The 11708-nt window shown below is 37.8% G+C and overlaps 1 protein-coding gene and 1 long non-coding RNA gene across 5 annotated transcripts; one reads left to right on the top strand and one right to left on the bottom strand.

The window, feature by feature from the left end:
- The first annotated feature begins 1086 nt into the window (after positions 1-1086).
- On the top strand, positions 1087-5409 carry LOC107778262 (FT-interacting protein 1). Of its 2 annotated transcripts, XM_075252449.1 has the most exons (3): positions 1087-1195; positions 2485-2692; positions 2815-5409. In XM_075252449.1, exon 3 carries the CDS (start codon positions 2916-2918, stop codon positions 5271-5273), a length of 2358 nt encoding a protein of 785 aa, XP_075108550.1. In that variant the 5' UTR covers positions 1087-1195; positions 2485-2692; positions 2815-2915; the 3' UTR covers positions 5274-5409. The 2 variants fall into 2 exon arrangements, with proteins under 2 accessions (XP_075108550.1, XP_075108549.1); XM_075252448.1 differs by having other exon boundaries at positions 2485-5409.
- On the bottom strand, positions 1801-6781 carry LOC107778260 (uncharacterized). Of its 3 annotated transcripts, none has more exons than XR_001646350.2 (3): positions 6516-6781; positions 6327-6383; positions 1801-6196 (listed from the first exon to the last, which is right to left on the bottom strand). It is a non-coding gene; the product is annotated as an uncharacterized LOC107778260 (long non-coding RNA). The 3 variants fall into 3 exon arrangements; XR_001646353.2 differs by having other exon boundaries at positions 6527-6781; XR_001646349.2 differs by having other exon boundaries at positions 6327-6781.
- Between the last annotated feature and the right edge of the window lie 4927 nt (positions 6782-11708).

Raw genomic sequence — 11708 nt, 5'->3', positions numbered from 1 at the left:
GAGGTTCTTGCTGAGAAAGTTGGATGTTCTAAGGAAACTCAGAAAGGGAGAAAAGATTGTGAAAGTAGTGAAAGCGAATAAGAAAAATGATGAGTAGCATAGAAGTTATAGATGGCAAAAATCATGGTCATGATTACTTTGAAAACCGGCGAAAATACTTGCTGAATCACGGAAAAACACGTATTCGGGGTATTAAATGTGAAGAGATGTGCATTTCTTCAAGTGTTAGAGATCATTCAGGAACTTTCCCGCCAAGAAAGGAATACTCATCTACTTCCCAGCAACACTGAGTTGCGTTACCAGAAAGTAGGGGGACTATTTGTATGGGAAAAATTGATTTATAAATGGTGGTCAAATGGCAAGGTGACACGTGGAACCTAAGACATGCAAAAGATGAGTCAGCAAATATTTGGCACCGGGTACGAAATGTGTAACCGGTACAGGATGGATCCCGAAGGAAGCACAACCGATGGTAAATATTCAGAAGCTTGACATCGGATAGCATTTAATGAGAAGCCGTTACAGAGAATATCTGCATTCAAAGCCAATCGTTATGCACTCAACAATGACGTTTCTATTCTCATTCAAGAGGAGTTTGATTTTAGGATCTTGTCTCCCTAAGGATAGCTATAAATAACAGGATTGGCAACTCTTGTAAGGGAGAAAAAGATTCTGCATACAAAAGCTTTAGCTTATTATTTTACGCTCAATCAAAATAGTTCTATCATTGTTTTATCACTGCTTTTACTTTTGCTCCCGGAAAGGCCGAGCACAGAATCAAGCTTGCTATCTCCTTTAATTTCAGTCGTTAATCTTATTTTTATTCTTATTTCTTTATTAGTTTTGGATCAAACCGATTCGCTTGTGTATAAACCACGCTATAAATTCAACTGTACCAAGTAGTTTTACGGGTAAACAAATACCAAGCAGGCTTAGCTTGATCTAGCCTCTCAAATCGAGCGCTATCATCAGCGTTTGATTTGTACCAAATGAAGAGAAATAAAATATATAGGAGGAAAATTATTTTCCACTTTAATAAAAGGGTTATGAAGTTTCCTTTTTTCCTCTCTCTACTCTTCACAAATCAAATCAAATAACTTCTCTCAATTCTTTCAAATTGTGGTTCTGTTTTATAAGATTGCATTACAGAGCTTCACGCAAATGACCGAGCTGACATGCAAATTATATCTCCCAGGCAAGTTGTTCACATGAATGCCTCTGATTTTATGTGGAATTCCTAATTGTCATTTGGAATTTTGTTTTCAAACACTTCCAATTATAGAGTTTCATTAAACAATACCTCAAAGCATGCAATTCCATGTTTCTATTTGTGAAACCTACTTTTTCCAATCAATTCTCCCCTAAAATTCACTCCGTACTTAATTTTGATGTTTAATCAATCTATAAAATAATAATTGATTCCAATATATTTGGTTATGTGAAGGGTTCGACATTACTGCACAAGAGAGAAACTTATTTATATCTTTTGATTAAGTTTAATACTATTGATCAAATTACACTTCTGATTCTTCTGAAGACCCCGAAAAAGCTAACTTCTCAGTCACTTTCATCAAGTGAATTTACATAACAATCTCTTTTTATTTTCCCTCCTCGAGGCATTTCTTTTGACCCTGAACTACGATATATCCAGTTCCAATTTCTTTTGACCCTGACCAAGTTTTAACAGTCTTTCTCATTGCATAGACTCTTGCTACACTTAACTGAAATCTGATATCTGTGTACTGCTAATTACAACAACACAACTTTTTGTTAATGAATAGGAGCGAGGAAAGAACATGGTTGAGACAAAGACCGTCAAGAAATAAGTTAGAAAACACTAACAAAGGAAAGTGAAAAAATGGAGGAATCTCTGATTTTTCCTTTAACAAGTAAAAAGAGAGTATCGATGCCAGAATAAAAGATAAGAGAATAAAGTTGGAGAATAAAGGATAAAAAGCATCTTTGTAGACATGCTCAAGTACCCATAAGTCTTCTGTATTACTTTTCTTCAGTCTCCAATGCTCTTCTTTATCTCTGGGAATCCCATTAGCTCCTGCTGAAAACATACATTAGCAGTATGAAATACAAGTGCTGGTGAACTCAGGCATCTTGCAACTTAAAGAATCTTAGAAAGCAAGTACAGAGAACATTAAAAGTCTAAAAGGCTTATCATAATCAGAAAAAGGGAAAAATTCCCTTCTTTTCAAGTCCACAAAGACTAATTTTGTCATTAGAGATGCGCCACCCGATTACTTTTTCCAAATATGAATTTTCAACACCTCGGAAAGTACTTAATCTAAGTGGAATTCATGCGTTTAAACGAAGCAAATGGCATAGTGTACTTTCTACCAGCATGCTTTCAAGAATCTTTAGACACTCATAATTTGCTAATCAAACAACAAAATGCTTTCGCTTTTTTCTGTCATGATTATCAACTCATTTTTTAACCAAAGGCCATTTTTTCATTGTTATAATCTAAAGCAGCTTAGAAAGTCCAACAGCTGGCAGAATACAGGGTTGAACTCAGGATTAAATTCAGAAGTCCTCACTTACGATTGCGAATAAACCACCAACTTTATACCAACTAGCTGAAAGAACTCTTCCTTTTCTTCAACATCCAGTATTAGGAAGAAAATTTCTATCAGCAACATTCACTAGAGGGCAAGATTTCAGCTAGTTCCAGGAAAAGGTGGTGAGTGAAATAGTAAAACCCTGAGGGCTGACTTCACAGGAAGCTCAGTTCTCAAACAAGTGCATCGTTCATCAGTCCTGAGTTCCATTCATTTTCTAATACAAACAAATCATTTCCTTCAGGTATTGTGAATTTGCTGAAGCTGCTATCATTTTTACAAGTCTTATAAACACAAAAGTCTCTAGTTCCTCAAGGAACACGTAAGATCTAGACAAGGGAAACCATGGGCGCTGAAGACGACTATAAAGCCAAAGAAACGAAACCTCAACTTGGGGAACGGTGGCCACACGGAGGATTTCGAGGTGGAGGTGGATGGATTAGCAGTGACCGAGTCACAAGCACTTATGATCTTGTTGAACAGATGCATTTTCTTTATGTTCGAGTTGTGAAAGCAAGAGACCTACCGCCAAATCCAGTAACAGGGAGTTGTGATCCATATGTGGAGGTGAAACTTGGAAACTATAAAGGCAAAACAAAGCACTTTGATAAGAAGGTAAACCCTGAATGGAAGCAAGTCTTTGCTTTTTCAAAAGAGAAGATTCAGTCTTCAATTCTCGAAGTTTTTGTAAGAGACAAGGAGATGGTGCAGAGAGATGATTATCTAGGGAAAGTAGTTTTTGACATGAATGAAGTTCCTACAAGGGTTCCACCTGACAGCCCTTTGGCACCTCAGTGGTATAGATTAGTGGATCGCCGAGGGGAGAGCAAAGTCAGGGGAGAGGTCATGCTTGCAGTGTGGATGGGAACCCAAGCAGATGAAGCTTTCTCAGAAGCATGGCATGCAGATGCTGCTTCAGTTCATGGAGAAGGTGTCCATAGTGTCAGATCAAAGGTATATGTTTCACCTAAACTGTGGTACCTGAGAGTCAATATCATTGAAGCGCAAGATGTAGAATCCCAAGACAAAAGCCAACCCCCACAGGTATTTGTGAAAGCTCAAGTCGGGAAGCAGGTACTAAAGACCAAAGTATGCCAAACACGAACAACTAATCCTTTCTGGAATGAAGACCTGTTATTTGTGGTTGCAGAGCCATTTGAGGAGCAATTGGTACTTACCATTGAATGTAAGGTCGATCCTTCCAAAGATGAGATTGCAGGGAGGATAGTCTTGCCACTTAACACCTTTGAGAAGCGATTGGATCACCGGGCAGTTCATTCTCGCTGGTTCAATCTTGAAAGGTTCGGGTTCGGAGTTCTAGAGGGAGACAGGAGGAATGAACTCAAGTTTTCAACAAGAATCCATCTCAGAGGTTGCCTTGAAGGTGGATACCATGTACTAGATGAATCAACAATGTATATCAGCGATCAGCGGCCAACAGCAAGGCAGTTGTGGAAGCAACCAGTTGGAATTCTGGAAGTAGGCATCTTGAGTGCACAAGGGCTTGTCCCTATGAAACCTAAGGATGGCAGAAAAACCACAGATGCTTATTGTGTGGCTAAATATGGATTGAAATGGGTAAGAACCAGAACTATACTTGATAGCTTGAGTCCCAAATGGAACGAACAATACACATGGGAGGTTTATGACCCCTGTACAGTGATTACATTGGGCGTCTTCGACAACGGCCACCTAGGAGGGGAGAACTCAGCTGGTGGAAAGGACTCTCGGATTGGTAAGGTAAGGATCAGATTATCAACACTGGAAACTGATCGAATTTATACAATGTCTTACCCACTTCTTGTTTTACAACCATCTGGAGTGAAGAAGATGGGTGAACTCCAACTGGCTTTTAGATTTACTTGTTTGTCTCTTGCAAACATCATATATCTCTATGGCCATCCCTTGCTCCCAAAGATGCATTATCTACATCCTTTCACGGTAAACCAAGTGGACAGTTTGAGATATCAGGCCATGAATATTGTAGCTGTGAGGCTCGGACGAGCTGAGCCACCACTGCACAAAGAGGTTGTGGAGTACATGCTGGATGTAGACTCCCACATGTGGAGCATGAGAAGAAGTAAAGCTAACTTCTTCAGAATTGTTTCTCTGTTCTCAGGTGTAATTTCCATGAGCAAGTGGCTTGAAGAAGTTTGCAAATGGAAGAACCCAATCACCACTATGCTCGTTCATGTTCTCTTTTGCATATTGATCTGCTACCCAGAGTTAATACTACCAACCACATTCCTTTATATGTTTCTCATTGGAATATGGAACTACCGCTCCAGACCTAGGCAGCCTCCACATATGGACACAAAACTATCGTGGGCTGAAGCAGTTAACCCAGACGAACTGGACGAAGAGTTTGACACTTTCCCCACATCGAAGGCTGAGAATATAGTCAAAATGAGGTATGACAGACTTAGAAGTGTGTCTGGTAGAATCCAAACGGTCATCGGGGACATGGCAACTCAAGGAGAGAGACTCCAGGCTCTGCTAAGTTGGAGAGATCCAAGGGCAACCAGCCTCTTCGTAGTCTTCTGTCTTATCACAGCAGTGATACTGTATGTGACACCTTTCAAAATCATAGCTCTAGTTGCAGGTCTGGTTTACCTAAGGCACCCAAGATTCAGGAGCAAAATGCCTTCACCACCAATCAATTTCTTCAGAAGATTGCCAGCTCGAGCTGATAGCATGCTCTGAAACAAATAAATAAAGTAGACGAGTTTTTAATGTTTTTAGCTGAACATCAGTGATGTATTCTCCATTTTTCTGTTTCAATAGTTTGTATCATTATGATATTTTTCTTCTTGATGAGTAAAAGAGCAACTTTTCATTATTTTCCTTAATACAGTTAACTATATATCTTTTAGTACAACACTTCTCTTCCAGCTCGGTAGATAGCTGTCAAATAGCCAAAATACTTCTCTTAGACGGCATCTGCGCATATCATTGAGTACTCTGAAAAATCTTTAGCACGCTCTAAATAAGATTTAAAGGAAGGTCTCTTCTTTTAAATTTTAAGGAGGGTGTCTTTTTAGTTGAATTGACCAATGTAGACACAAGCTAAAATCATCCAGATTAGCTTGGGAAATTATTTTTACATTAAACAGCACCAGGTTGATCACTAAAATGATGGCTCCAATAGGTTGAATAATGGGAAAACCTAAGAATACAATTAAAAAACTAAAAGAGAAATATCTTAGGTTATTGGATTGATCAGGGATTAAGAAATTGATAATAATCAAACAATGAAAGAAAAGATGGATGTTCTGCGAGAAATGTAATACAGAGGTTATTGTTGTTAAATAGTTCTAATCTTTATCAAACATATTTGAAATGAACTACCAGTTTCTGAATCACTGAATCTATTAATGAAATATAATTGCACAAACAATGAAGCAAATTTTGACATTCAGATTGCAGAAGCAAATTTCACATTGTGATCTCATGCACTTCAAATTGAGCTCAAGTAACTGATAACAAAAAGAAAACTAACAAACAGAAAAATGTGGATCAGTTACAAAAACCTCCCTTGTGTATCAGCCAGAGTGCCAGTTATCAATTTGAATGCGCGTCACCTAGTTGTCCTCGTTTTTCTTGACTGTAATCCTATTATTCACTTCCTAATATAAATGAAATGACAACTCTAAGAGCAAGAAAACAAGCTAAATCTATAAGGTATGAATTCCTGGACTTGAAAAGCCACCTAACAATTAATCCATATTTCAAGTTTATGAGAAAGTCAAGACTAACCTTTAGAGTCATCACGTCCTACAACACAGTTCATCTTCTCGTATCCAGCATCTTTAACTACTTCCACGGACCACAAAGACAGTAAAAGTTAATCTAAAAAAGTGGACATAATTTAGATTCCACATAAACCCATGACCCACACCCAACCAAATTAGAAAATGGAAAAAAGAAAAAATTATAATAACTAACTAGGTGTGTACTGGTATTCAGTTGATTACTCCAAGTAGTAGATGCGTCCTGGACACCATCTTTATAAGAAAAATCACTTAAATTCATAAGTTGCTCAGGAAAACAACTTTGCAGTAATAGAAACTGAATCCGGACGATTGAGCCATCTATCGAAATTTTATTTAAGTTGGAAATCTTGAATGTTTAGAACCCCACATATTTAAATTGTTCTTTTTTCTTTTTGGAGTTGGATTAGTTACAAAAGCTCCCCTAGTTTCTTCTATTTAATTCTGCAACTTTCTTAACGGAGGTGGGCATAGTTTGGACAAAATGGAAATTCAAAATTTTCGAATTTTTAGTTTGGGTTGGATTACAACAACAACATACTTAGTGTAGTCCCACAATCTTTTGCACCAACTCTTCTAGAAGCAGGGGCCGAAACAATGCTTTAGCCGTAGGATCGTAATCCTCTTTTGGTTTGGAAAGTGGGGTCTCGGGAGGCTAGAGTATACGCGGTCCTTACCCCTACCTTTAAAAAGGCAGAGAGGTTGTTTCCGGTAAATTATCAGCTCAAGAAAGATAAATGGAAGGGCAACAACAAGTAAACCAAATCTGAAAACCGCAGTGACAATACTAACAGAACTAACAATAAGAAATGCAAACAGAAAATCGAAACAAAGGCATTAACAAGTAATAACAAAAGTCTATCGATACGAAAATACACAAAAGACACTAAATGATGTATCAAAGTTACTGCTACAAACACGGACAAAGCTCGGCTACCTAACCCTTTACCTTTGTTGTCAACCTCCACACCTTCCTATCCATGGTCATGTCCTCGGAAAGCTGGAGCAACGTCATATCTCGCCTAATCACCTCTCCCCAAATACTTCTTTGTCCTACCTTTACCTCTCTGTTGGCCCTCCAATGCCAGCCTCTCACACCTCCTCACCGGTGCATCTGTGTCTCTTCTCTTCACATGGCCGAACCATCTAAGTCTCACCTCCCGCATCTTATCCTCCACTGGAACCACGCCCACTTTGTCCTAGATAACTTTATTTCTAATTATATCTAACCTGGTATGTCCGAACTATCTAGTTTGGGTTGGATTACGGATCAAATTTTGAATTTTATTTTTAAAAGTTTTGAATTTTAGCTTTTCGAAACCTTTGTTGAGTATTGAGATTTTGATTTTGATTAATAAAGTTTATTCAGATGAAATGTTGTCAGAACCATGTCCTCAACATAGCTGTTTAACTGCTCTAAGAACCAGCCCTCAGGGCTAAGGACCAACTCCTCAAGGTTGATGATTGTACGTCTTTGCAAGACAATAACTTTATCTCAAAGTTACTCAGACCCGAGTTTGTTGGAAGATAACTGCTAAACATGATAAGGGTTATTGCCCAAATAAATACGCATGCATAAGTGAGAAACAAGAGTCCCAAGACTTGTGGAGTCCTTGGAGCAGTCAGAGTCCTATCAAACGGGAAGCTGACTATGCATAGGACTCCTAGAAGATTTGGAAGTCCAGGGAACTTAAATACTATCCTTCTGGACTACTGGGATTATCCTTTTGCACATAAACTAAAAAACTACATTTTTCACACTCAAGTCGAGTACCAGTGTTGTGTTCTTCTTGAGTCAGTCTAGTGAATGTGTTTTAGGAAATTAAGATGTAACCAAAGTGTCATAAAAAATTAGTGAGTTGGAGTGAGTGTTTGTTTTACAAGTTAGAGTAACTTGTAATTCAAATAGTTATAGTAGGAGTACTAGAGAGTATTGAGTTACAGTTTTGTAATCGATACATTTGGCTCATTGTTCTAGTGAAGTTGAAGTTGAAAATCCTACGTAGTAGGTCGTGGTTTTTGCACCCTTTGAGCCGGGTGATTTTTCACGTAAAAATTGTTATGTTTACCTTGCTTCTCAAAATAAAACTGTTCCTAAGGACCCCTCTAAATTTGTGGCAGCAGATTTCAAAATGACGGAGAAGAATGCAAAGGCTAAGAAAATCCTTATCTGTGGACTTGGTCCCGATAAGTACAATAGGATATCAGCTTGTTCCAATACAAATGAGATCTGAGATTCACTCTAAACTGCTCATGAAGGAACAAACCAAATGAAGAGATCAAGGATAGAATTACTTATGAGAAACTATTAGCTCTTCTCTATGAAGGGGTCTGAGCCCATTCAGGGATGATGACTAGGTTTACCATAATAAAAAATGAACTGAAATCACTTGGAAAGGTGTTTACCTTAAAAGAGTTGGTTAGCAATGTTCTAAGGATTCTTCTAGCTTCATGGGAATCAAAAGTCACAGCTTTTCAGGAAGTCAAGGAGCTGGATAAGATCTCACTTGATGAGTTGGTTGGAAACTTAAAGACTCATGAAATATAAATGTAGAACTGCGTACGAAAGAATCAAAGAGGGATAAGGCTTGGTCCTGAAGGCGTCTGAGAAAGTTGAATCTGACAGCGATGATCCTGACCTAGCAATGTTTTCTAAGTTCAAGAAGTTCATGAAGAACTCCAAAAATACATATAAAATAGAGTACAACGGCAAGCCTAAGCAGATCGACAAAGCTACTTATGATGGGTGCTACAAGTGTAGCAAGCTAGACCACATGGTCAAAGACTGCTCAATACAGGAAACTGAGTGGAGGAAAGAACGAGCTAAAAAGGAGAAATGGGAAAAAAATGAGAGAAAAGGATCCAAACAAAGGAAAAATCCTAGGTAAAGGATTCACTGAACCAATGAAGCAGGCCTTTCTAGCATCATATGAGGAATGTGGAAGTGATAAAGATGAAGAGAAGGAGGATGAGGCCATAAGTCTCTATGTTATAATTGATAGACATCAGATAGTGGAGACAGAACCTCCAGTACATCTTGGAATGCACATTGGAAGACCTCCTCTATTTGATGGAAATCACTATGATGAATGGAAGATGCGTATGGAAACGTTCCTTCAGGCCACTGACTATAACCTATGGGTAATTATCAATCATGGACCAATCATCCCTACCAAAATGGATGGTGAAGGTAACAAATATAACAAGAGATAAGAAGAATATGATGATGAAGATCGTCAGTTAATCCAAAAAAATGCTAAAGCAAAGAACCTACTCTACAGAAGTTTGCCCAGAAAAATTCTCTACAAGGTATCCTCTTGTATCTCTGCCCATGATATATGGAGGACCTTGTAAGCTGATTTTGGAGATGGAAATATCGAAGTGACGTTTATGGTAATTAAAGAAAGCTAAATAGAAGAAGTGATAGGAATGATGGCCATGAGTGATTCAGATACTGAAGATGAAATAAATCAGGTAAGTATCTCTAACTTGAAAGAAAACAATCGTGTTATGTCTAAAAAATAACCGATGGCCATAATTGTGACCATGATGAGTGAAATGGACAAAATGAGTGCTAGAAATGATCGATTAATAAGTAACCTTTGATATGTCAAACTTGATCTCAAAAAGCGTCATTGATAAAGTTGAACTTGAAGGACAGGTCAAAGACCTTAAGAATCAGGTTCTTAAGCTCACTTCTAAAAATGAGAAGTCACCTGATATACTTGGTAAGAGAAAGATGAGTGATTAGCAAGATAATCTTGAAAAGGAACTAAAAAGGGCTAAATATAATCTTTGTGATACTGAATATAGGAATAAAGTTCTGCAAGAAAATCTAGAAAAGGCTAATTATGAACTATCTAGGACAAGCAAGTGAAATAGATCCTCAGATGCTTTGAATTGGCTGAATGAAAACTGCAACACTAACAAATTAGGAATTGGCTATAGAAAACCTATTTCCAAATTTGAGCTAAAGTATGTAGGAATTTCTGATAACAAAATATGCACTAATTGTTGAAAGGTAGGTCACTTTAGAGATACTTGCCCTACCTTAATTCATAATCAGTTTAAGAACACTTTTGGTCTTGCTAAAAATGGGAAGAAGGAAGAGGAACCAAAAGCCAAACCTTTTGTCCAAACTAAGTGGATTAAGGTTAACAAGAAAACAACTATTAATCCTCTTCCCTTCTGGGCAAGAAGTGATCTGATTCATCCCCTTTTAAATTAAAAAAAGGACCAAGCTTGTCTGGGTTACCAAGACTAACTTGTGATTTCTGGTGCAGGTTAAAGTGAGAGGAAACAATCAAGACTGGTATCTAGATAGTGGATGCTCAAGACATATGACTGAAGAAAAGAATAATATCCTCTCACTGACAGCCTTCCATGGAGGGAGTGTGTCATTTGGAAATAGGAAAAAGGGCCAGATAACAAGTATTAGTAAGTCACTCTCTCATGCTATAGAAGATGTGTATTATGTTGTAGGCCTCAAAAATAATATCCTTAGCATTTCTCAAATGTGTGATAAAGGATATGAGGTAAAATTTAATTCCAAAATTTGCACTGTCACTAAGCTTGATACTGATGAAATTGTGTTAAAAGGTAAAAAAAAATAACAATATTTACAAGATATCCATTATGTCTCTTCCTCAGAGTGAGCACACATGCTTAAATGTAGTGGAAGATAATCCATTGTTATGGCATAGAAGACTGGGTCATGCCAGCCTTTCTCAACACAACAAGTTGGCAGCAAATGACCTGGTCCTTGGACTACCAAAAGTTGAGTTCACCTCAGACAAGGTATGCGATGCCTGTGTTAGAGGGAAACATGTAAGGCCACCTTTTAAATCTAAAAAGGTTGTCAACACCTCCAAACCTCTAGAACTTCTTCACATGGACCTATATGGACCAATGAGAGTGAGGAGTAGAGGAGACAAGTGGTATGCATTTGTCATTGTAGATGACTTTTCTAGGTATACATGGACTTTGTTTTTTGGATATAAAGATGAAACTTTTGATATGTTCTGTGTGTTTGTCAGAATGATCCAACATAAACTGGGCTTTAATGTTTTAAGTATAAGAACAGACCATGGAATTGAGTTTGAAAATTCTAAATTCCTTGAGTTCTGTAACATGCATGTCATTGATCATAACTTATCTACACCTAGAAATCCACAATAAAATATTGTTGGAGAAAGAAAGAATAGATCTCTAGAAGACATAGGGAGGACCATGTTGATTGCTAGTGGACTGCCTAAGAGCTTCTGGGCTGAGGCACTCAATACTACTTACTACTTGCTAAACAGATGTATGGTTAGACCTATTCTTAAGAAAATTCCCTATGAGTTACTTCGAGGGAGAAAGCCCAACA

The sequence above is a fragment of the Nicotiana tabacum genome, chromosome 4, assembly GCF_000715075.1.
Source record: "Nicotiana tabacum cultivar K326 chromosome 4, ASM71507v2, whole genome shotgun sequence".
In the NCBI taxonomy this organism is placed as follows: Eukaryota; Viridiplantae; Streptophyta; class Magnoliopsida; order Solanales; family Solanaceae; genus Nicotiana; species Nicotiana tabacum.
Note: the sequence above shows the minus strand (reverse complement) of the source record. Positions and strands in the feature narration are given on the sequence as shown.

Coding starts and splice junctions, on each gene's coding strand:
- LOC107778262 (XM_075252449.1), top strand. CDS start 2,916: ATGGGCGCTGAAGACGACTATAAAGCCAAAGAAACGAAACCTCAACTT.